The sequence below is a fragment of the Oncorhynchus mykiss genome, chromosome 25, assembly GCF_013265735.2.
Source record: "Oncorhynchus mykiss isolate Arlee chromosome 25, USDA_OmykA_1.1, whole genome shotgun sequence".
NCBI lineage: Eukaryota > Metazoa > Chordata > Actinopteri > Salmoniformes > Salmonidae > Oncorhynchus > Oncorhynchus mykiss.
This window is the reverse complement of record NC_048589.1, coordinates 39,967,887-39,992,660: the sequence shown is the minus strand read 5'-3', so window position 1 is coordinate 39,992,660 and position 24,774 is coordinate 39,967,887. Positions and strand designations below refer to the sequence as shown.

Below are 24,774 nucleotides of genomic sequence, written 5' to 3'. Positions count from 1 at the left end.
CTGAACCATAACTACTGAACCACAAGTACTGAAAACACAACTACTGAACCACAACCACTGAACCACAACCAATGAACCATAACTACTGAACCACAAGTACTGACCACACAACTACTGAACCATAACTACTGAACCACAAGTACTCACCACAAAACTACTGAACCACAAGTACTCACCACAAAACTGCTAAACCACAACTACTGACCACAACCACACAACTACTGACCATAACCACGCAACTACTGACCACAACTACTGACCACAACCACACAACTACTGACCACAACTACTAAACCACACAACTACTTACCACAACTACTGACCACAACCACACAACTACTGACCACAACTACAAAATCACACAACTAATGACCACAACTACTGACCACAACTACTAAACCACACAACTACTTACCACAACTACTGACCACAACTACTGACCACAACCACACAACTACTGACCACAAAACTGCTGAACCACAACTACTAAACCACACAACTACTTACCACAACTACTGACCACAACTACTGACCACAACCACACAACTAAACCACACAACTACTTACCACAACTACTGACCACACAACTACTGACCACAACTACTAAACCACACAACTACTTACCACAACTACTGACCACAACTACTGACCACAACCACACAACTACTGATCACAACTACTAAACCACACAACTACTTACCACAACTACTGACCACAACTACTAAACCACACAACTACTTACCACAACTACTGACCACAACTACTGACCACAACCACACAACTACTGACCACAACTACTAAACCACACAACTACTTACCACAACTACTGACCACAACCACACAACTACTTACCACAACTACTGACCACAACCACACAACTACTGACCACAAAACTGCTGAACCACAACTACTAAAAGTGACACAGGATGGTCATAATGCTTCATGACAGTGTCATAGAGTGTATTATCTTAGTCCAAGTAAAGTGACACAGGATGGTCATAATGCTTCATGACAGTGTCATAGAGTGTATTTTCTGCAAGTTACTTAAAATATGATGGAAAAAAAAACCTAGACTGTAAAGAATGAATTACAAATGCAAACAAAGGAAAAAAAAACGTTCAAATGGAAGGACACTTCTTGACAGGGAAAAACACGTTTGAAATGAAGGAGTAAATATAACGGTCATAACAGTAATATGACAATATTATGACAGGTTATGACAAATTTTGGTTGTGACCATGTCATCATGTGTTATGATGCTGGGTGTCCAGGAAAGTGTTACCATAAAACTTGTTAAACTTCCAAGCCCCACAACTGTACTTGTAAAGTTACCATCTAGTTAACTACTGTCATTTTTCCGGGCTCTCATTTCAGCAGAGCTTTTAAATTAATTAAAAGAAGACTGTCAGGAAAAGGCCCTGTTCTCTGCAACACATGGAAACAAATTATTGAATTCATTCTATTTGGGAAGCCGTTTTTGTCTGTCCACTTGCAATTTTTAATGAAGGCTTATTTCTATAAACTTAAATGTAGCCTATTAAGTTAGTCAACATAACTAAATAAATAATGAAATCAACAGCTTTCGAAATAAATGAAATACATATGATAGGCTATGAACAATTGTTACGTACAAATTGTAACTTTCATATGGGAATTGATTTAATAGATTGCGAAATCATTAAATGCTATGTTTTGCGTTTGCAAATCAACATCGGCTAAAAGTGGTGTAGGCCAAACAAGCAGTCTGTCACGTTTACTAAACATGTAGCCATCGGGAAAACAAGTCAAAACAATGAGGCTGCTGCTATTGTTTTTGCTTTCCACAATGGAACTTTGTTCAGCAGAAGACAAAAATATGCTGCAATATTTTTTTTAGGTCTAATGTTTACATACACATACAGGGTGTAGGCGCTTGAATGTACAATTCAAATTCGCACCACTTGCAGGGAATAAGGAGCCTAATTTGTCGTCCGTTTGCCAATAAGGCGTAAATGTAGCCTTTTAGAAATTAAATCAATGATTGCTGTTGGTTTATTGGATTATGTGGGAATGATGCTGTTGTTACTTTTACTGCAACTCTCTATGTGGGGAGCAACTGGAGCAGACACCGACGGAGAAGCAACTGTGTGTACATCCAATGCCTGTTTCTCTTTTCACATGGAGGGAGTCAGCTTTGAAGACGCTCGATTGAAATGCCATGGTGACGGAGGTTACTTGGTAACAACTAAAGACAAAAGCGAGATAGCAGAACTTCAGTCAACCCTTTCACAGATCGACGAAAGACATCGCTATTTGGACTTCAAATTTTGGATCGGTTTGAAATTGCGTAAAGGCGATTGCATTATAAGGGACATGAGTCTCAACGGTTTTAAGTGGATATCTGGAGGGGAATATTCCCAATATTCGAACTGGGAGAAGGAACCTCGCAGCACCTGCACAGAGGAGCGTTGCGTGTTGGTACATTATTCTTTATGGAGTCGCAATGAATTGAAATGGACGGATGGATCTTGCAAAGACGAGGCTTTTTACTCGTGCAAATTCTATTTCAAGGGAATGTGTAAACCTTTGTTGTTGGCAGGAGGAGAGCAAGTGAATTACATGCTCCCATTCTCAGCAAATCCATTAAATGGGGATAATAACATGACTGCATTCCCATTTGGAACATATGCTGATATAAGATGCAATGACAATGATCACTTTTCTATTTGTAAATTAACGGATGGTGTCTATGGTTGGACTATCCCTGGTCCGTTTTGTGGCTCAGATAAACAGAACTGTGGGTATAAAAACGGTGGATGTGATCATTTGTGCGTTGATAGTGACGCTGGTGGTGTCCGTTGTGAATGCAAGGACGGTTATGTGTTAGGACAGGACAGAGTATCATGTGGCCTAAAGGAATATTGTCACAGTTCTCCATGTCAGCACCAATGTGTAACAGGACCGACGGGCTTCTCGTGCGTATGCCCAAACGGCTTCCAATTGGATAAAGACCAATTTGGTTGTATTGATGTTGATGAATGCCACATTAATGCCTGCGATGGTCATCATTGCATCAATACCCAAGGTAGTTACATATGTAGGTGCAAGGGAGGCTACACAATGGTTGATGGCAAATGCCACGATATAGACGAGTGCACGGAATCTAGATGTCCCCAAATATGTCTTAACTCTGAAGGATCCTTCTCCTGCCATTGCATCGCGGGGTTCACTGTGTCTGAGGACGGTCATACTTGTAAAGACATAGACGAATGCTTCAGTAATCGATGCGAGGACAAATGCACTAATACCTTTGGTAGTTTCAGGTGTTCTTGCCATCAGAACTTCCGGTTACACCCTAATGGAATGACCTGCATTCGAGATGTGACTGTTGTCTCCACTGCGGAGACGTCAAGTGATCATAGAGACACTGACCAACACGACGAGACCATGGGCACTATAACCATATCGCCGGTTGAATTAAAAAAAGAGACTCAGTACACCCACGGACCACCTCAAGACACTATTAGGCACGACATTACGCACGACATTACGCATGACATTCCGCACGACATTACGCAGCATAGTCCGTCCAGCAAAACCATTGGAATGAGTGGGCCAGCGCATAATTATCATTTATTTAGCTCTTGGCTGTTTATTTGCGTCATTGCTTCTGTTGTTCCACTACTTATTCTCATTGCAGTAACCTCTGTTATTGTCATATTTCGATGCAGTCATTCAAAAAAAGAAGCGAGGAAGAAAATCGCCACTGCTGACAGTTATTGTTGGGTGGCTTCCGGTATAGATACTCGGTTGGAAACATTTGACGGGTCACTTGAAAGCACAGCTTGAAATTGTGTGAACTCTTGAAATGTTAAACGATAACAAATCTAAATAATATTCAGACATTGCATTACCTACTAAAATATATTTTAAAAATCGTTGAAGAATCTGAATACAAATGTTTTCTTTTTACAGCGTGTCAGATCATTGCCTGTACTTCATCAAAGCACATATCCAATTTTAAGTATGTTTTATTCATAACGGTTTAACAATGTTATTTCATCGTCATACTCTCGAAAAAAAATGTTGGGTTGATTTTTACTATTTTCCCGAGTTCATGTTATTCGTGTATTTTGACCCAGCAGTGGGTTATTTCCTACTTTTATTGCACGGTAATCATTATTTATATTTTTTGCTATACTCCTTCCTATACAGTCCATTGCTGTGTGCACGTCGTTAGTCCAGTCACGTTGTGCGTGGTTTACAGACCTCAGTCAGGGTCTCAACTCACTGTTGAGTTGGAATAGTAGAAAACACAGGGTGCAATTTCGAAACTTGGTTGTGCATCAGCAGTTTTCCTCTCGTTATAGCCCATGGCATTCACCCACGGTCACTCAATTAGCCCATGTCATTCACCCACGGTCACTCAATTAGCCCATGACATTCACCCACGGTCACTCAATTAGCCCATGTCATTCACCCACGGTCACTCAATTAGCCCATGTCATTCACCCACGGTCACTCAATTAGCCCATGTCAGTTATCATTTTTTAGACCGATAATTTATTTGAGTTAGTCTAGCCAGCTATCTAAACTTGTAATAATCAGATCTGAATTACCAATTACCAGGGACCCTGACCTCGAGGCGGCCCCATTGATTTTGTTACTCTCTCTGTGTAGAATTGCAGGAAATCGCCTTTTAAACCTGCAAACATGTCTCCCCGCTCCATGGTGAAATGTGTTGAATTGCAGGAAATTATCTGTAAAACTGCAACAACAACAAAAAGTTCTGTACCACAAACACATTTGTTTACCTTTTCTAAATAAAATATATTTTTTTCTGCTAACAGATCCTTATGTAGTGTTTAATCCCATTGGTTAGTTAATGTGTAGTGTACTTGCATATATTTACATAGTCTTTTTATTCAACCTTTAGGCAAGTCAGTGAAGAGCAAATTCTTATTTCCAATCACGATCTAGGAACAGCGGGTTAACTGCCTTGTTCTGGGGCAGAATAACATATGTTTTTACCTTGTCAGCTCGGGGATTCGAGTTTGCGACCTTTCGGTTACAAGTCCAATGCTCTAAGTCCAATACCCCTCCCCCCTCAACCCCCTTCTACTTCCTTAATTGTGTAGCTAGAGTCAAATACTTTCTATAGAACAACATTCACATCAGGTTAGGCATCCGAAATGAATAATGAATGTATGTGTGTTGTATTACAGTTTTTTTCCAACTGCAAGTTTTCAAAACGGTCTCCTTTTTTTTCAAAACTCTACACACAATTCCCCAAAACTGCACACACAAAATGCAAAATGCCTCACATCTCCTTCAAAATGTAACACTGCATTCAAAATGCCATAAACACATGTCAGAATGAAGCATTTGCATCAAATGGCAAACATTGCTTTCATAATAGAACATTTTTGGATCTACCATGTAAACACTGTTGTTCTAAATCTAAAGCTCTTTGTTCTTTCATAGGCTTATATCTACATTTCAATACAATGTTCTACAGTGAAGGTAATCTGCTGAGAGGGGTTACAAGTACACTGTAAACACCAATACAATGTTCTACAGTGAAAGTAATCTGCTGAGCGGGGTAACAAGTACACTGTAAACACCAATGCAATGTTCTACAGTGAAAGTAATCTGCTGAGCGGGGTAACAAGTACACTGTAAACACCAATGCAATGTTCTACAGTGAAAGTAATCTGCTGAGCGGGGTAACAAGTACACTGTAAACACCAATGCAATGTTCTACAGTGAAAGTAATCTGCTGAGAGGGGTAACAAGTACACTGTAAACACCAATACAATGTTCTACAGTGAAAGTAATCTGCTGAGAGGGGTAACAAGTACACTGTAAACACCAATGCAATGTAGAAACATAAAATATTTATTAGGCCAAACATTACTGTTGTATACAGTAGCATACAACAAAACCATAAACATATGTAAACCAAAAGTATATTCTTTAGAATACAGTAAAGAACACAATTTGTGTGTGGGGGGTCCCGGGGGGGGCAGTCCAGGAATTGGTGGTGGTGGTGGGGGGTGGGGGGGGGGGGGATCACCAGTGCTAAGCTACTCTTCATCTCTTCTCCGGCCTGAGTCTGGCCACAATACTTCGTCCACATCACAAGATACGTTTTCTCTTGCCAAACATCGAGGGAAGTATCTCCTAGCATGGCGTATCCAACCTTGGACAGAGGCAACCTCTATGTCCCCACATAGACCATATTTATAATTGCAGTCTCTTGTACATCTGTAAACAAGCGTCCTCGTCCTCCATGATGTCTTTGCCTTTCCACTCTGTACAGAATAGGAACTGTGAACAATGTACAAAAAAATGTAGTACAGCATGATAAACAACCTTATTCATTCAATGCAGTGCAGTAAATGGATGGCTTAGAGTTACAAATGTTTATGCAATACTATGCTGTCATACGTATTTTACAGTACATTGCTGTAATGCTAAAATTGTCATTAGATAGTTGCATACCTGTTCTCGTTTCTGAAGGTTTGAATTATGGATGCCACTGTAAATCGACTCAACTGGGGTTGGACTCTCAGTCCAGCCTCTCTCATGGTCAAACCGTGGTTGATCACATGATCAACAAGTGTTGCCCTAATCTCATCAGAGATGGCTCTCCTTTCCTTCTTTTCTTTGCCCTCATCATCTTCGTCCTTTTCCTCTCCCTCCTACTCCTCTTTCTCTCTGTCCATTGTTGGCATCCATTGTTCAAAACAGGTCATCTGACCTTTGACCTATTTATAGGCCTATACTACAGTAAAACAGTGATTGGTTAGTGATCAGTTAAGATTTTAGTGTTTGCACATGTGAGGAGTGTGTGTGTGTGACCTGGTGAATAAGTGTAGCATTTTGATTGGTTGTGTTTGGAAAACGAAAGCAAGTCACTTCCTGTTAGATTTTTGTGTTTTAGGTAGAGAATTGTGTGTAGTGTTTTGAAAAAAGTGTTTTATGCAATTGACAACTGAGTCAAAGGCTGAGAAATAGCTTATGGTTTTGGATATTTGGTGTGTAGTTTTGCACTTTGAGTGAGAGGTTTCAAAAATCGTGTGACATGAAAGGATTTTGTGTGTAAGCAGTTGGAAAAAACTGTAAACATAGAGGAGGGAGTAAATTGTAGGCAAGCAATAAACATTTCAGAACAACTACTAGTCGAATAAGACATGGGAGAGATTTATTTACATACTAATGCACTTGAAACAAATAGCCAAACCAAAAACTGCAGACATTAGTTTTTGCACGTAGCAATTTACCGCTATCTAGTGTACAAGCAACGTAACCTTTTCCTAACCATAACCCAATTATCCCAACATGACACGTCAATTCTCCTAACCTGCCAATTTAATTATTATAACTTGCTACGATAGTTATCCTAACCTCTCACATTAATTATCCTAAACTCTCACGTTAATTATCCAAACGTGCCTACTGGGCCTGGCTAAAACGCTACAAGGAAGCAGCAAGCAGCCACTCAAAATGTGTGCCTGGATAGTCTGAAACAGACCCCTGTGTCTTTTTGCACTTTGGATCTAATGGTAGACAAAGGAGAACAGTCATATCCTGTTCCTAAATAGCACTCAAATAATGGAATGCTCATTGTGTTTTCTTACACTGTAAAAGATGTGGCGATGTTAGTACACCACATCTACATACAGAAGTTGATTAGTCAATGGGCCAAAGTGAAATGAGCACTTCGATTTGTTTTTTACGTTTGTTTTGACAAATTGAGGTCATTGTAAATATTGAGACAGAAACTGCTGTATCTGGGATATATATACATATATATATATTTTTTATTTCACCAAAAAAAGTAACACAAACGTGTCCTTAATGGATGTTCTTGGGGCTTTATTTTACAATACCGATATTAACAACAGGGTGGAGAAAAAGTGATTGTACCAAATCTGAATATAACATCATGGGTAAGCTCAGGACCTCCTTCAGCTTGTACATGTTGACCATTCATAGTGTAGTACTAATTATAACAGTATAATAATTAGACCACATTAATATTATCAAAAGCATTAATGGTCCGTGACATTAAGCAACCAATTGTTATATTACTTTGATTTAAAGAACCATATGCCCTTGTCTGTAAATGTGTATGCATCATTTGTAGGGTATCCATCAACGAAATGTTAACATTTCTTTTTTTATCATACACTATTTAGCAACCATTATGAGAATGTTCTACATATGAAAATGCTATAAGTCATTCGTTGTTTCTTTTTTAGACATCTTTATTTAGGTTTCATAACATTTATGACAACATAGCTCTAGAAGTAATATTGAACAACAGTCACAACAGTAGCATTGAACCCCCTCCCCAACTTGAGTAGCTTTTCCTCATTCCTTAATGTGGCAGTCACTGGTTTCTATAACGCCTCATCATTACATCTCTGTTGGCCATCGACATTCTGCTCATGACGCTTAATAACACAATACCGAACAACAAGTATCAGTACTATGACCGCCACTGCAATGAAAATCCATACCCAAAGAAACCCCCCGGCTGTTGCTGATGAGACATTACTTGTAAAGTTAACACCTGGCGCTAAAAAGTCGCTGTGGACAGGCGTTGTTAAGGGAACACTTTCATTTCCGACTGTTTTGACACATTTCACGAGATTTTGAAGGGAAAATCCTGCACTGCACGAACAAACAAAACTTCCAGCCGTGTTAGCACAACTTTGATCACAATATCCATGGTCGCATTCGTCAATATCGTGGCAATAATCGTCACTCTTTATGAAGCCACTAGGACAATCACATTGTGTCCCAGCACTGTGTCTGTCGCATATTACTGGACATTTGGCCAAAAAACAGTGCATTTTACACAAGTGCGTATTTTCGCTACTTGGAATATATCCTTCTTTACACGAGCATGTGTAGCCCCCTGGTACGTCTGTGCATATATGTTCGCAAGGAGCCATAGCGCATCCTTCACCACCATTTCCTTGATGAAAAAACTCGTGAGCCTCCATTTGCGGTGTTTGGCATATGCTTTTATGTACATTCTGACACAAAAATCCATCGACTTTTTCCTGACAAGGTCGTTCTGTCCACATTCGATCGGTAGAAACGGACACACACCGTGGAGCGCAGACATTTACGTTGTCTTTCCAGTTGCTGAATTCTGTGATTTGAAATCCAGTTGCCCACTGGTAACCTCTCAATTTCGATTCGATGTTGCTACATCGGTCAGCTGGTAGGCGCAAACCGATCCAGAAGTCTCCCGTTAAGCCTACAAGCAAATCTCCAATAATTTTGTCTGATGCTGCAGATCGAACTGTCAATAGCTCTCCTTCCATCTTTTGGCATGTTTCCCCCGATGTCTGGAAATCGACAGCACCCAAGGTTACAGCGTTGCACATGTTCCTATTGCACACGCATGTAGTCGAGTCAATGCTTTCCCCTCCTACCGTTAGCATGAACATAGTTATAATAATTATGGTTATCAAACCAAGAAAAGGATTCGTTTTCATTGCCATGATCGCAGTGCACATCACAGGAGGATTCGTGGAGGGCAAAATCCATTTAGTTATACTGAGTAAACCATGAAAGGAGAAACCCTAGAGACAAAAGTTTAGAGGAAGGAAGGAAATAGAAACTGCCAGAAAAGCACCCCCAACTGCAAAGTGAGTAGGCTCTTCTGGATAGGGAAGGTACACACATATTTGTGCCCATGAATCTATTGATCCAATGTTATCATGATTTGTTATCAGGGATATTATACTTTAGTAATCCACAATGATTTGGTGATGTAAAAGTCTAATAATTACATTGTCTTTCACATTCCTACAGGTACAGCAGGGGCGGCAGGGTAGCCTAGTGGTTAGAGCATTGGACTAGTAACCGGAAGGTTACAGTTCTATTTTTGTTGTTTCATCAGACCAGAGGACATTTCTCCAAAAAGTACTATCTTTCCCCATGTGTTCCTCTCTAGGTTTCTTCCTAGGTTCCTAGGTTTTGGCCTTTCTAGGGAGTTTTTCCTAGCCACGATGCTTCTACACCTGCATTGCTTGCTGTTTGGGGTTTTAGGCTGGGTTTCTGTAGAGCACTTTGATATATCAGCCGATGTAAGAAGAGCTATATAAATACATTTGATTTGATTTGATATGGGATAGGGCTGTAGTCAGATGGTTTTCAGGGTGGGCCCCTATGGCCCCCCTCCCAGCGGTGTCTTCTCTCTTCAACTGTTGACCTTATCTGGAGTTGAGTTCCACATCCCTCATTGTCCTAGTTCCCAGCAACGTGCCTGCCTTACCAGGAACTCAAACCAGAATGCTACCCTTTGCCCTCTTCCTTAGAAATATGAATATTCAGCAAAAAAATGTTTGAACAGAATGTGAACTTTCTGCACCTCCCCTTGTCTCACTCAGTAACTTTCCATGCACAAAGTTCCTATTCACCTTTCATTGACCCCTAACATATACATTTCTTATTCATGTAATCAATACGTTCTAATATGATGACAGGAATACGTATATTTCAAGCCAGAATCCAACAGGTAGAAAAAGGAATGTTTCACTGTCTCACAACTTCATAATTGCATTGATGTCAGTGGAGTATCTTGCACAATGTTTGGCAGCCACACTTCAGGATAGTCAGGATAGGGCAGACGTGGCATCTCCAGAAGTAAACTGAGGGGCTTTACCTCAGGTGGTATACTCCTCAATGCCATTGGCTGAATCCTGAAACATTTTCCAGTCTGTGCTAGAAAAATATTCCTGTAGCGTAGCATCCACATCATTTGACCACTTCCGTATTGAGCGTGTCACTGGTGCTTCCTGCATAGGTTTTTGATTGTAAGCTGGAGGATAGAATTATGGTCAGATTTGCCAAATGGAAGGTGTATTTTTCCTCTGGTTGCACATGTGACATGCTGGTAAAAATGTGGTAAAACGGATTTAAGTTTGCCTGCATTAAAATCCCCGGCCACTAGGAGCGCCATTGCTGGATGAGCATTTTCTTGTTTGCTTATGGCCTTATACAGTTGGCTGTGTGCGGTCTTATTGCCAGCATCGGTCTGTGTGTAGCACCAGCTGTTATTGGCAAATAGACACACCCACCCCTCGTCTTACCAGACGTAGCTAACCCTAGCAGCAACATTATGAAAAAAATAAGTTTAAAAAAAACAAGTTCCAAACAACGCAAACAAAACTAACTAAATAGCACAGTTGGTTAGAAGCTTGTAAACATCATCCTCTTCGGCGCCGTCTCAGCTACTCCTGTTTATCTCAGGGCATGTAACCTGGGCTACGTCTGGAAAACTCAAGGAATGAGGCAACTTTGATTTAAAAAGAGAATAACAACTTTTTTATAATTACTTTTCCTGACAATTACGCTGGCACACACGACGCTGTCTATGTAAATGAATGGCTACTGCTGTCGCACGTGGTTGGCGTAGTCCCAAGTGTTATTTCTGTTTAAGATTCAGCTTTCTCGCATACATGCCCTGATTGGGATCAGTGATTGGGATTCTCTGCCTCCTCCATCACCATGGGCCCCTAGTCAGCTGACTCCTCTATGTTGACCACGGTCCACTTCTCTGCCTCCACCATCACTATGGGCCCCTAGTCAGCTGACTCCTCTATGTTGACCACGGTTCCCTTCTCTGCCTCCACCATCACCATGGGCCCCTAGTCAGCTGACTCCTCTATGTTGACCACGGTCCCCTTCTCTGCCTCCACCATCACCATGGGCCCCTAGTCAGCTGACTCCTCTATGTTGACCACGGTCCCCTTCTCTGCCTCCTCCATCCCCATGGACCCCTAGTCATCTGACTCCTCTATGTTGACCACGGTCCCCTTCTCTGCCTCCACCATCACCATGGGCCCCTAGTCAGCTGACTCCTCTATGTTGACCACGGTCCCCTTCTCTGCCTCCTCCATCACCATGGGCCCCTAGTCAGCTGACTCCTCTATGTTGACCACGGTCCCCTTCTCTGCCTCCACCATCACCATGAGTTTTATCTGATCTTAAATGGTTAGATCTGGAACCTGTTTTTTTTACAGGGTTCCCCTACAGGCAAAAATGGTGCCCCAGAATCATTTTTTTTTGTGTGAGTGTACTGGGAATAAAATGTCAATATACTGTCAACAATGTTTCACTGAGCAAGGCCCAAATGATTTTCTCTCTCCGATAATTGTAATGGTTGTGCAGACAGGACATACCAGTAATTTTTTCTATTGGACACACAGGCCAATAAATAAACTAGCTGATCACAAATCTAATTAAAATGTTAAATACAATTGTTTATTATATTATTATATGTTAGATGCAGAGTCAATAATGCAGAGTCATTGTTTCATCTCTTAAGTTTGGTGAGGAATACAGCATAATGAAGTTGATTAATTATATGGTCAGTTCCGAGTGAGCTTAAAACCCCAAGCGGATGCATTACTTTTATACATCCAGTGAAATATCTGTGTCATTGTTCATTGCTCGGCGATAGTAGCTCATTCCGCTCATTATTGGCTCTTTTCAGCGGAGAAACACCTCTCCAATTTCATCGTGGGGGACAATAACCAAAACCTGAGTAATGAATATATTATGCCCTACGATGCACCCTCCCGCACACAGGTGGCGTACCTCTACGTTTGTGTAGTTTGCCCAGTCATTCGAAAAAGAAGAAGTGAAAATTTGCCATCGCGTTTGTTTGTTATTTTTTATTAGTAGGAGATATTAAACCATAAGTAATACTGTATTCGATAAACAATGGACACATAACTTAATCCAGTACACAAATAAAACAAACTATTTATGATTCCGTTTTAGCGAAGCAAGGCTTCAGGTAAGAACGACCTTACGAGGAGTCTGTTTCAGGACAAATGGACAGGCAAGGCCTGGTCAAGTCAATTTTTAATCAAAGTCAATTGTAATAAAAGCCGCGTCTCTTCTAGACAAAACCGCAAGGACTGGCTAATGTTACTCAACTATTTGCTAAAGTTAATCAAACGGAAAAAAGTAATGCCATCACATACTTTATCAAAATAGGCAAATCTGTAGCTAACTAACGTTAGCAATAAATTGTGGCGAAAACCTTAAATAACGTTAGTTAACTACGGTTATCTTGCAATTTGTGACTTTATTTCGTAGCTTATCCAGCCGAGAGCCGATACAGGTAAATAAATTAGCGTAGCAACACTGATTAAATCACTGTCTACATCAGAAAACAATAGCTATGTGTGCTAACTAGATAGCAAGTCACCAAATTACATAACAGCCCTTGCATTTTATACAGGTTTTTCAGGTTTTTTATCTATCTGATCTTTACTTAATAAGGAGAGTGAAGATAACTAGCCTGCCGTTCTCCACCACAAACTGAGCCCAAGACTATACTGACTGGGTCCTGACTGACAACATCACTGGGCACCGCAGGAGAAATGGCATCAGTGAAAGACAGCAGTCAAACACTCCTGTTGAATATCATCACGAAAGATAAAGAGGAGGAAGTGAAGATTTGGGAATGTGATGATTATCCAGGTAAGAAGAGAGCAGGTTTTTATCAACAGCGTTTACAACCAAGGTAAGAGAGCAGGGGTGTATTCATTGGTTGCAGAATGTAGCAAAAAATCTTGGTCTATTGCAAAACGTTTACAACAGAAACCGTTTACAATGTAAATAAGAGTTTTCATTGGATAAATTCAGGTTGGTCCCTTCCTGTTCTGTGCCTTTTGCTTCTGTTCGGTTCCTTGTGTAGGTCCATAAGGTATTGTACTGTATATTGAATACTGTATTCTCCACATGGCTCATTCACATTTTTCTACCACTGTACATTGCATTGTGTTACTGTTATACACAGCTCATATTCATGTTTACCTTTACATTTTAGTCATTTTACAGATGCTCTTATCTGCCTTTGTGACAGGTTAAAGGAAATATTCATAGCCTGTTATACATTAAAAACTATTAGTAAGTTCATAGGGGAGAAATACCTTGCTCAAAAGCACATCGACAGATCCCCCCCCCCCCCCCCATCTAGTTGGCTCGGGGATCCGACTCTGCGACCTCTCGGTTACTGGCCAAACAGTTTGCTACCGTGTGCACTTAAGATTACATCCCAGGTTTTATCAACAGCGGTTACACTTTTCCTCGGGTCCTCGAGGGCCACAGTGCCAGCTGGTTTTCATACTTTCCTTTTAGTGAGAGACTGATTTCTATTAGAATACTATTTTTAAGATGCCAATTGTATTTTTTTTTACTTAAGATACCTGGGTTGGTTGTTGATCGAGGCAGGCAGATATCAAGTACACAGTTAGGTCATTTAGTTGCACGCCAACCACTTTCTTACATGGTTTTAGTATTTATTTTATTTCCTCGAGTCAATGCAAGATGTTAGTTTAGACGCAATGCATTTGTCACATTTTGACACGTTTTTTTTGTCTTCTATTCTCATTTACACAGGAGAGAGTCCAGACATGGCATCTGTAGAGCTGGCAGGCAGCAGTCAAACACTGGGGCTGAATGTTACCATGAATGAAGAACAGAAGGAAGACATTGGGGAATCTGCTGATCATGGTAAGAGCAGATTTGATGTATTATTTTTAGGCACGTCAGATGATCCAGGAACACACATTAGTTGATTTAACGGGTTTAAGGCCCACTCCAGCTATCTTTGAATTTTTCCAGTAATAAAAGTAAAGGACAAGCATTTCGCTACACCCCGCAATAACATCTGCTGAACATGTGTATGTGACCAATAACATCTGCTAACCATGTGTATGTGACCAATAACATCTGCTAACCATGTGTATGTGACCAATAACATCTGCTAAACATGTGTATGTGACCAATAACATCTGCTGAACATGTCTATGCGACCAATAACATCTGCTGAACATGTCTATGCGACCAATCACATCTGCTGAACATGTGTATGTGACCAATCACATCTGCTGAACATGTGTATGTGACCAATAACATTTGATTTGAAGTATATTCCAAGTATAAATTCAGTAAAGTATAAACACATAAGGGCGAAATTATATGTTTAGACACAATTACGAAATTCAAAGGTTTGGAAATTGAAGGAGTTGTATGTAATTGAGGACAAAAGAGCACCCCCCCCCCCCACCACCACCACACCACCACACACCACAATTAATTCCTGTCCCATCTTGTCCTGGCAATTTTTTTCCCCCTGTACTGTCCTGATCTCGCAACAAATTTATTTTACCCCGGAACATTCTTGTCCCTTCCTGATAAAAACCACTCCCATCTCGTGCTCTTTTTTTTTTGCCCGCATAAATATGTAGGCTATTGTGTTGGTTTACCAAGTGTTATAAAAAAACATGAGCTGGCACACACAGCAGAAAAATGTATTTTGTGTGGAGTTGCTGAATAACGGTGAATAAACTATTCAAATAGTATATTAAATTACCTAAATGTTTTTATAGTTTATGGTTTTACCAAGTATTGAAAATGATTTTGTTAATGCAATATGCGACTGTGATGTGGTTGTTTTGCCTAAGTCTCTCTGGATAAGAGCGTATTCTAAATGTAGGTGGATTAAGGCTGCAGGTGAGGACAGAGACCCCAGCAGGATGGTCTGCTCAGCACAGCACTGAGCACATTAAACTGCAGCCTCTACAGCTGAGCACAGCACTGAGCACATTAAACTGCAGCCTACAGCTGAGCACAGCACTGAGCACATTAAACTGCAGCCTACAGCAGAGCACAGCACCGGCATAAAACTGTAGCCTATGGCTCAGCACAGCACCGGCCTGCAACTCACCACAGCACCGGCCTACAACTCACCACAGCACCGGCCTACAACTCACCACAGCACCGGCATGAAACTGTAGCCTATGGCTCAGCACAGCACCGGCCTACAACTCACCACAGCACCGGCCTACAACTCACCACAGCACCGGCCTACAACTCACCACAGCACCGGCCTACAGCTCAGCACTGAGCACAAATTTACAACATGAACATAAAACATTTTTAAAAACCTGAGCGCCAGTACTGCATAAGTCAATCTATTTTTATTTCTTTCTTCACCTCCGATGGCATGGGTTTAGTTAAATATGCAAACAATTAGGCCTCCCGGGTGGCACAGTGGTTAAGGGCGCTGTACTGCAGCGACTCCTGTGGCTTCCGTGTTGGATGCGCACTGTGTTAAGAAGCAGTGCGGCTTGGTTGGGTTGTGTATCGGAGGACGCATGACTTTCAACCTTCGTCTCTCCCGAGCCCGTACGGGAGTTGTAGCGATGAGACAAGATAGTAGCTACTAAAAACAATTGGATACCACGAAATTGGGGAGAAAACGGGGTAAAATAAAAAAAATAATATGCAAACAATTTGGTTTGAAGATAAAGTTGTTGAAAGTATTAGCAGCTATGCCGCCTCAGGCCGCGTGTCGCTCTCTCCGGTTGGTAGCCTAATCCGCAACATTTTTACAAGCCGTGTTTGTCAAAGACAACTCCATCAAATTTAGGTAAAACATTTTTTTTCATTCCTTGTCTCTAATGTTAATGTTAGTGATGGGTCCTAGGGGCGCAAGAGTGAGCTGACTGAAGGGGAAGGGTGGAAATGACTTTAATTTTTGTATTCGTTTTTATTAAGTAAACTATGTTAGGCCTACCCTGCACAGTTGTTGTTTATATGAAATGCTCCTCACATGACATATTTCCACCTAAAAAACAAACTCAATTTTACTGTACTGCCCGTTCACTGTACTGCCCGTTTACTGTACTGCCCGTTCCTGTGGACTGTTGATCCTGTCCCGTCCTGTCCCGAACTAGACTCTAGAATTTCACTCCCATTCCTGCCAGAATCTCACAAAACCCGCTGAATTCCTGTTCCTGTGTTAAGCTCTAACCTGGACCAACCATTGAGATGTGCCTTTTGTTAAGTACATCAGGTGATACATTAGGTGATAGGAAGTCTGGAATGGGTCTTTAAAGATGCTCAACAGCGATATTGTCACTTAGAAAAGAAGATAAAGCCGATGTAGCATTCATTTCAAGCAGAATACACCTATAGATGTAACTCCTTTTCAGTAATGCACATTTATTTCTTTTAATTTGATCCAATGATTATGGATGTGTACTGCACCCGCTCACCAGTTTTTTATGTTGTCATTCACCCAGGAGAGACCTCTAACTCCTCTGAGCAAGTGGAGACATTTCCTGCATCCGGGAAGAAACATCAGGAAGGGACCAAAGCTAAGAGGTCTCGCCACTGCCCTCACTGTGAGGAGAGTTTCCCATTCCCATCATATCTTGAAAGACACCTTCGAAAACATTCTGGAGAGAAGCCTTATTCCTGTTCTGTTTGTGGGAGGAGTTTTTCTCAACTGAGTGGGTTGAATGTGCACCAGCGAACACACACTGGAGAGAAGCCTCACCGCTGTCCTCACTGTGAGGAGAGTTTCCCATTTCCATCATATCTTGAAAGACACCTACGAAAGCATTCTGGAGAGAAGCCTTATTCCTGCTCTGACTGTGGGATGAGTTTTTCTCAACTGAGTGGCTTGAACGTGCACCAGCGAACACACACTGGAGAGAAGCCTCACCACTGTCCTCACTGTGAGAAGAGTTTCCCATTCCTATCATATCTTGAAAGACACCTGCGAAAACATTCTGGAGAGAAGCCTTACTGCTGCTCTGACTGTGGGAAATGCTTCACAACATCAAGTCATTTAACCTCCCATCGCCGAGTTCACACAGGGGAGAAGCCTTACTCCTGCTCTGACTGTGGGAAGAGTTTCCCATTCCCATCATATCTTGAACGACACCTGCGGAAACATGCTAACCATTGTGTTTAATGAAGGTCATGTGGTGGCAACCAGCACTGAACAATACATTTTTGGCCAGCAGTCAACCCAGCCGGTCGGCAGTCAACCCAGCCGGCCAAACCATCCACTGTTGTTCACTGGAATCGTCATTAAGTCGAAGAGGAATCGGTTCAAGGAGTGAAGTCAGGATAGATGATCCTTTCCTCCAAAACATATGAATCTCATATCATCTGTTTTATATGTGCCAAGTCTATTGAGGGGGGCACAGGTTACAGGTTAGGCTTAAAGCCTGTTTTGTATGAATTATTATAAGTGGTGTCCAGCACAACCTATGACAAAGCTTACACTGAATGAATTGATGGTTTGGGTTCTTTGATCAGTGAAATTATATTCTCCCTGTCAATAGCATCATCATCATCAGACAAATACTTTACCCATGATTTAACCATTTGGAAGATATTTTTGCTTTAGTAATTGAAGATGGAAAATAAATAGCAGACACCAAACCTCTGGACAAATTTGTACCCAATGGGACACCATAGGCACAAAGTGCAGACTGTAGACTAAGATAAAGAGACAAAGTTCCTGGAAACTAGGGAGACCCTCTGAGTTAAATATATCTCCTAGGTTTTTGATCCCTTTTTCACACCAGGCTTTTGGCTCAAATGGTTTATTACCTGAAAGTAATAGCCTTGTTATGCCATAGCGGGGTATAGAGATGCCACTTCCAGGACAGATCCATGACAGATCCATGACAGATCCATGACAGGTCCATGACAGATCCATGACAGGTCCATGACAGATCCATGACAGATCCATGACAAGTCCATGACAGATCCATGACAGGTCCATGACAGGTCCATGACAGGTCCATGACAGGTCCATGACAGATCCATGACAGGTCCATGACAGATCCATGACAGGTCCATGACAGATCCATGACAAGTCCATGACAGATCCATGACAGGTCCATGACAGGTCCATGACATGTCCATGACAGGTCCATGACAGGTCCATGACAGATCCATGTAAACGTAACTGGTACCATAGACTCTGTCTGGAAGGAATGGGATGCGTGTGCTAACGAACGGCAGTAGGTCTGGTGTTTTGGAGTTTTCGTCACTGATTTATTTGGACAACTCATGATTTCGCAGAGGTTAGCGTCTTCCGAAATTTCGGAAGGAGAGGGGGACATTCGATTCGTCACTAGCAAAGAGAGAGAGAGAGAGAGTGAAGCTTCTCATTTTCTAGAATCTCTTAATCCCTTTCTCTTAACACATATGGACCTAGAATTGTAATCGTGCAGCTGACCAATTACACAACACTTTAGTTCTGGATTAACCAACTATACCATTTACACACTTCTCAACATTCCTCAAGTTCGAGATCTCATTGGAGATAATAGAACTGTAATATACTATAACATGCATTTCTTAGCATAGTAGAAAAATAACACATCTTTCAATCTAATAAGGGGAAACTAATTCCTTTTCAATGAACTACCAAGAGACTGGTGTAGACTGATGAACCATGGTATAAGTGATTGACCATTAAGACGTCTGCATGCTTCCCAGCCTAAACAGGTCCTTGTAGTACCTCAAACTGGATCTTTGCCATTCCATAAAGGTATTTATGTACATGTTTATTGAGTAAGTTTACATTCCTGCTGACTGTCGAAAGAGGAATTTTAAGATTTTGGGGAATATGATGATTAACCAGGTTATCGAGCAGGGTTTATTACCAGCGATACGCGACCTGGTCACTGATAATAAAAGGCTTTTTTTTTTTACCCTGAATTCAGATCTCGTCCCTGCTGGATAAATCTCAACAGGAGATCTTAAGTGTTGTTTCCTTCTGAAGGAAACAATCCAGCCACATGGTGGCATATATCTGTTTGTTTTTATTGGCCCACTAGATCTTTTTTTTGGGGGGGGCGTCGTTTTGTCTAGAAGGTATGCTGCTTTTGTCAAAATTAACTTTTTGTAGCGAGTGATAATTAATGTAGCAGGTTAGGATAATTTTTTTACATTTTAATTTGACCTTTATTTAACTAGGCAAGTCAGTTAAGAACAAATTCTTATTTTCAATGACGGCCCAGGAACAGTGGGTTAACTGTTCAGGGGCAGGACGACAGATTTGTACCTTGTCAGCTCGGGGATTTGAACTTGCAACCTTCCGGTTACTAGTCCAACGCTCTAACCACTAGGCTACCCTAGGTTAAGGTTAGGAAAAGAGTTAGGTTTGGCTAAAGTGATATTTTCTAAAATGTTTTGACGTCTAGTTGACATAAGCTGTATTCCATCTAGGCATGGTGGAATAAGCGTCCGCTCCTGAGTGGCGCAGCGGTCCAAGGCACTTCATCGCAGTGCTAGAGGCGTCACTACAGACACCCTGATTCGAATCCAGGCTGTATCACAACAATTGGGAGTCCCATAGAGCGGCGCACAATTCACCCAGCGTCATCCAGGTTTGGCCGGTGTAGGCAGTCATTGTAAATAATAATTTATTCTTGCCTAGTTAAATAAAGATGAAATCAAATAAAAAAATGTAATGCTTGGATGTCACCTGCTGGTAAGGTGCTGAACTGTTAGGTTATAGACCGGATGCCATTGTTGAGCAGGCGGTATATAGAAGTTGTTACTCGCTGGCTAAGGCACTGTTGGCTTCTTCAATAAAACGACATGAAACACGTGCTATCCGGGATCCCTACCCCATTGCATTTGACATTACAGACAAATATTCTTTGGTTTTACCTCAGTATATCGTTATTCGATTAGCTGACTCCTTGGCTCTTCTTTGGTAGCTAACTCAGCTGTCAAATCGTTAAGTCTCTGCTCTCTCTTTACTTTATATCTGCTGGCTTTTATGTTGTGTTCTGTGAGTTTGTGCCTGTGCTCGTCTAGGTGGTGTTCTCTGGCTTAGTACTTCACTACATTACCAAAAGTATGTGGACACCTGCTAGTTGAATATCTTAATATGTAATTTGTACCCCCTCCTTTGCCGCTATAACAGCCTCCACTCTTCTGGGAAGGCTTTCCACTAGATGTTGGAACGTTGCTGCAGGGACTTGCTTCCATTCAGCCACAAGAGCAGTAGTGAGGTTGAGCGCTGATGTTGTTGGGCGATTAGGCCTGGCTCGCAGTCGGCGTTCCAATTCATCCAAAAGGTGTTTGATGGGATTGAGGTCAGGTCTATGTGCAGGCAAATCAAGTTTTTCCACACCGATCTCGACAAACTATTTCTCATCTGCGGGATCGTCTGAAACCAGTCACCCGGACAGCTGATGAAACCGAGAAGCATTTTTGTCTTTAATAAAGACTGTTTGTGTAGAAACTAATTTTGATTGGCTGGGCCTGGCTCCGTAGTGCGTGGTCTGTTCCATCCCAGGCCCAGCCACGCCCCTTCCCAGTCATGAAATTCATAGGTTAGGGCCTAATCAATTTATTTAAATTGACTGATTTCCTTATATGAACTGTAAAAATAGTAAAATCATTGAAATGATTGCATGTCACGTTTTACAAATTTAGTTCAGTATAGATAAATCTTTGACGCAATAATCCCAGAGGCAGAACAGGTCGAAAAGTTCATTGAAGGACGAAAAACAAACGAAGAGCAGACAAGGTACTAAACAATTAGCACAGACAGGAATGATTTTCCACTTTCCTTTTAAGCCGGAGGCAAGCCTGCCGGAGCAGAAGTCAGAGCTGCCTCGACTGGAGTAGCCGAGCAAGATCATGCGGCCCCCACATGTGGGGAATCTAATTGGTTGTTTACATCACACCTCCTCGTGATTGATGGATTGTAGCTCGCCACTGCCAGCACTCTGCATGGCTTGTGGCTGATTTTAGCCAACTCAAGCTAGCTAACACAGAGTAGATTCTCCATATGTGACCCGTTTCAGGAAACTAGGCGCATGTCTCGGGTCACAAATTCACAGGAGAGCCGCTTGAACGTAACCTTTTTTTTTAAATGAAAATGCCTGTTTTGGGGGCAGAAATGCCTTCTGTAACATGTGAACTTTCATGTGCCTTAATAATAACAAACTTGTATGCCATCTGTAAATAAGAATAACATTGTTACATGTTGATCCTAGTTGGTTTAGCCACAGAAAAAAACAGCAACCTTCCCACTAGCCATGATTGGCTGAGATAATGAGTGGGCTGGACAGGCCGAGAGGTGAGTTTGGATTGGTCTGCCATATAGCACGCTTCTGTCTATTTGAGCTGGTCAGTATTGCTCTACACTTTCTGGAGGACCGAGTCTTGAAATCAGTGGAATTCGAGTGATTGCTAAGGAGAAAACACCTGTCTCCGGATGACATCTTCTTCACACTAGGGGCAACCATGGCATACGTGACAGGAGACAATTGATGATGCATATGGGTAAGATATTCTTGCTCGCTACATTTTCAGATATTACACGTTTCTAATTTTGACAGTCTTTTCATTTCAAGTTAGTTATACAGGGTCTGCTAACCCTGTCTGAAATATGTTGGGGCTAGTGTACTGGTCTGCTAACCCTGTCTGAAACATGTTGGGGCTAGTGTACTGGTCAGCTAACCCTGTACCAAACATGTTGGGGCTAGTGTACTGGTCAGCTAACCCTGTCTGAAACATGTTGGGGCTAGTGTACTGGTCAGCTAACCCTGTCTGAAACATGTTGGGGCTAGTGTACTGGTCAGCTAACCCTGTACCAAACATGTTGGGGCTAGTGTACTGGTCAGCTAACCCTGTCTGAAACATGTTGGGGCTAGTGTACTGGTCAGCTAACCCTGTACCAAACATGTTGGGGCTAGTGCACTGGTCAGCTAACCCTGTACCAAACATGTTGGGGCTAGTGTACTGGTCAGCTAACCCTGTACCAAACATGTTGGGGCTAGTGTACTGGTCAGCTAACCCTGTCTGAAACATGTTGGGGCTAGTGTACTGGTCAGCTAACCCTGTACCAAACATGTTGGGGCTAGTGTACTGGTCAGCTAACCCTGTACCAAACATGTTGGGGCTAGTGTACTGGTCAGCTAACCCTGTCTGAAACATGTTGGGGCTAGTGTACTGGTCAGCTAACCCTGTACCAAACATGTTGGGGCTAGTGCACTGGTCAGCTAACCCTGTACCAAACATGTTGGGGCTAGTGTACTGGTCAGCTAACCCTGTCTGAAACATGTTGGGGCTAGTGTACTGGTCAGCTAACCCTGTCTGAAACATGTTGGGGCTAGTGCACTGGTCAGCTAACCCTGTCTGAAACATGTTGGGGCTAGTGTACTGGTCTGCTAACCCTGTCTGAAACATGTTGGGGCTAGTGTACTGGTCAGCTAACCCTGTCTGAAACATGTTGGGGCTAGTGTACTGGTCAGCTAACCCTGTCTGAAACATGTTGGGGCTAGTGTACTGGTCAGCTAACCCTGTCTGAAACATGTTGGGGCTAGTGTACTGGTCAGCTAACCCTGTCTGAAACATGTTGGGGCTAGTGCACTGGTCAGCTAACCCTGTCTGAAACATGTTGGGGCTAGTGTACTGGTCAGCTAACCCTGTACCAAACATGTTGGGGCTAGTGTACTGGTCTGCTAACCCTGTCTGAAACATGTTGGGGCTAGTGCACTGGTCAGCTAACCCTGTACCAAACATGTTGGGGCTAGTGTACTGGTCAGCTAACCCTGTCTGAAACATGTTGGGGCTAGTGTACTGGTCAGCTAACCCTGTCTGAAACATGTTGGGGCTAGTGTACTGGTCTGCTAACCCTGTACCAAACATGTTGGGGCTAGTGTACTGGTCTGCTAACCCTGTCTGAAATATGTTGGGGCTAGTGTACTGGTCAGCTAACCCTGTCTGAAACATGTTGGGGCTAGTGTACTGGTCAGCTAACCCTGTCTGAAACATGTTGGGGCTAATGTACTGGTCAGCTAACCCTGTACCAAACATGTTGGGGCTAGTGCACTGGTCAGCTAACCCTGTACCAAACATGTTGGGGCTAGTGTACTGGTCAGCTAACCCTGTACCAAACATGTTGGGGCTAGTGTACTGGTCAGCTAACCCTGTCTGAAACATGTTGGGGCTAGTGCACTGGTCAGCTAACCCTGTCTGAAACATGTTGGGGCTAGTGTACTGGTCAGCTAACCCTGTACCAAACATGTTGGGGGTTCCTTCCTTCCAATATTTGAGTCTAGGATTAAGGTAAAAAATGTTAATTATAATTAAGGTCAATTATAATGTCTGTTTTATTTGACTCCACTTTTAAATATCAGCCTGTCTCATCACATTCAGGGATGAGCTGTTTGTAAGCAAGAGGGGGGGGGGGGGGGGAGGGGTGGTGTTCTTAGTGACAGCAAGCTCTAATCCACTTTAAGGCCAAGGCCCAAAGTGGATATCCATTATTGTAAAGTCAGTCCTCTCCTTCCTTTCATGTGGAGTGTTGCCTGTGTGTAGTATCAGTTCTCCTAGTTCTCCAGTCTAGTTTTTTATTTTTTTATTTTTTTAACCTGGCATGAACAAATTCTGATTTACAATTACAGCCTGCCAGGGAACAGCCTTGTTCAGTGGCAGAACGACAGATTTTTACCTTGTCAGCTACGGGGGATGTGATCCTACAACCTTCCGGTTAACGGCCCAACACTCTAACCACTAGGCTACCTGGTGCTCCAGGACACAACAGTGAAAACATTTGAAATAAAATAAAAAAATAAATAAATACATTTTTGGTCTACAGTTATGTTGTTTTTATTGGCATTTTTTCCCCATATTATTTTACAACGATGGTCACAATCTGGAAAGATGTGTGTGAACAAAAAGAGTGGCACTATTGCAGAGTGGCAGGAAGCAGGGTATTCTCTCGGCATGCGAGTGTCCTACACACTGCTGGGCATGCTGTGTTACCTACAGATGTTACTTATAGAGTTTAGTCTTTAGTCTTATTCATAAGGTGTTGAGTTCTATCTGCTGACGGACATGCATAACACACACGGGGCTACTGCACATCAATGGGAGTAAGACAGAGAGGTTGAGCCGGACAACCATGAATGG

The 24,774-nt window shown here is 42.1% G+C and overlaps 2 protein-coding genes and 1 non-coding gene across 3 annotated transcripts; 2 read left to right on the top strand and 1 right to left on the bottom strand.

Moving 5' to 3' along the window:
• The first annotated feature begins 1,847 nt into the window (after positions 1 to 1,847).
• LOC110505909 (complement component C1q receptor-like) lies at positions 1,848 to 4,826 on the top strand. Its single transcript, XM_021585382.2, has 2 exons — positions 1,848 to 3,901; positions 3,939 to 4,826. The coding sequence occupies exon 1, from the start codon at positions 2,017 to 2,019 to the stop codon at positions 3,826 to 3,828; it is 1,812 nt and encodes a 603-aa protein (XP_021441057.2). The 5' UTR covers positions 1,848 to 2,016; the 3' UTR covers positions 3,829 to 3,901; positions 3,939 to 4,826.
• A 3,330-nt stretch (positions 4,827 to 8,156) lies between these two features.
• Positions 8,157 to 9,598, bottom strand: LOC110505908 (thrombomodulin). Its single transcript, XM_021585381.2, has one exon. It carries the CDS (start codon positions 9,516 to 9,518, stop codon positions 8,388 to 8,390), a length of 1,131 nt encoding a protein of 376 aa, XP_021441056.2. The 5' UTR covers positions 9,519 to 9,598; the 3' UTR covers positions 8,157 to 8,387.
• Positions 9,599 to 12,607: 3,009 nt separating this feature from the next.
• Positions 12,608 to 24,774, top strand: LOC110505906. Its single transcript, XR_005039536.1, has 4 exons — positions 12,608 to 12,808; positions 13,300 to 13,500; positions 14,422 to 14,535; positions 17,112 to 24,774. It is a non-coding gene; the product is annotated as an uncharacterized LOC110505906 (transcript).

Excerpts from the sequence above, each read along its gene's own strand:
- LOC110505909 (XM_021585382.2), top strand. The coding sequence starts at position 2,017 with ATGATTGCTGTTGGTTTATTGGATTATGTGGGAATGATGCTGTTGTTA.
- LOC110505908 (XM_021585381.2), bottom strand. The coding sequence starts at position 9,518 with ATGTGCACTGCGATCATGGCAATGAAAACGAATCCTTTTCTTGGTTTG.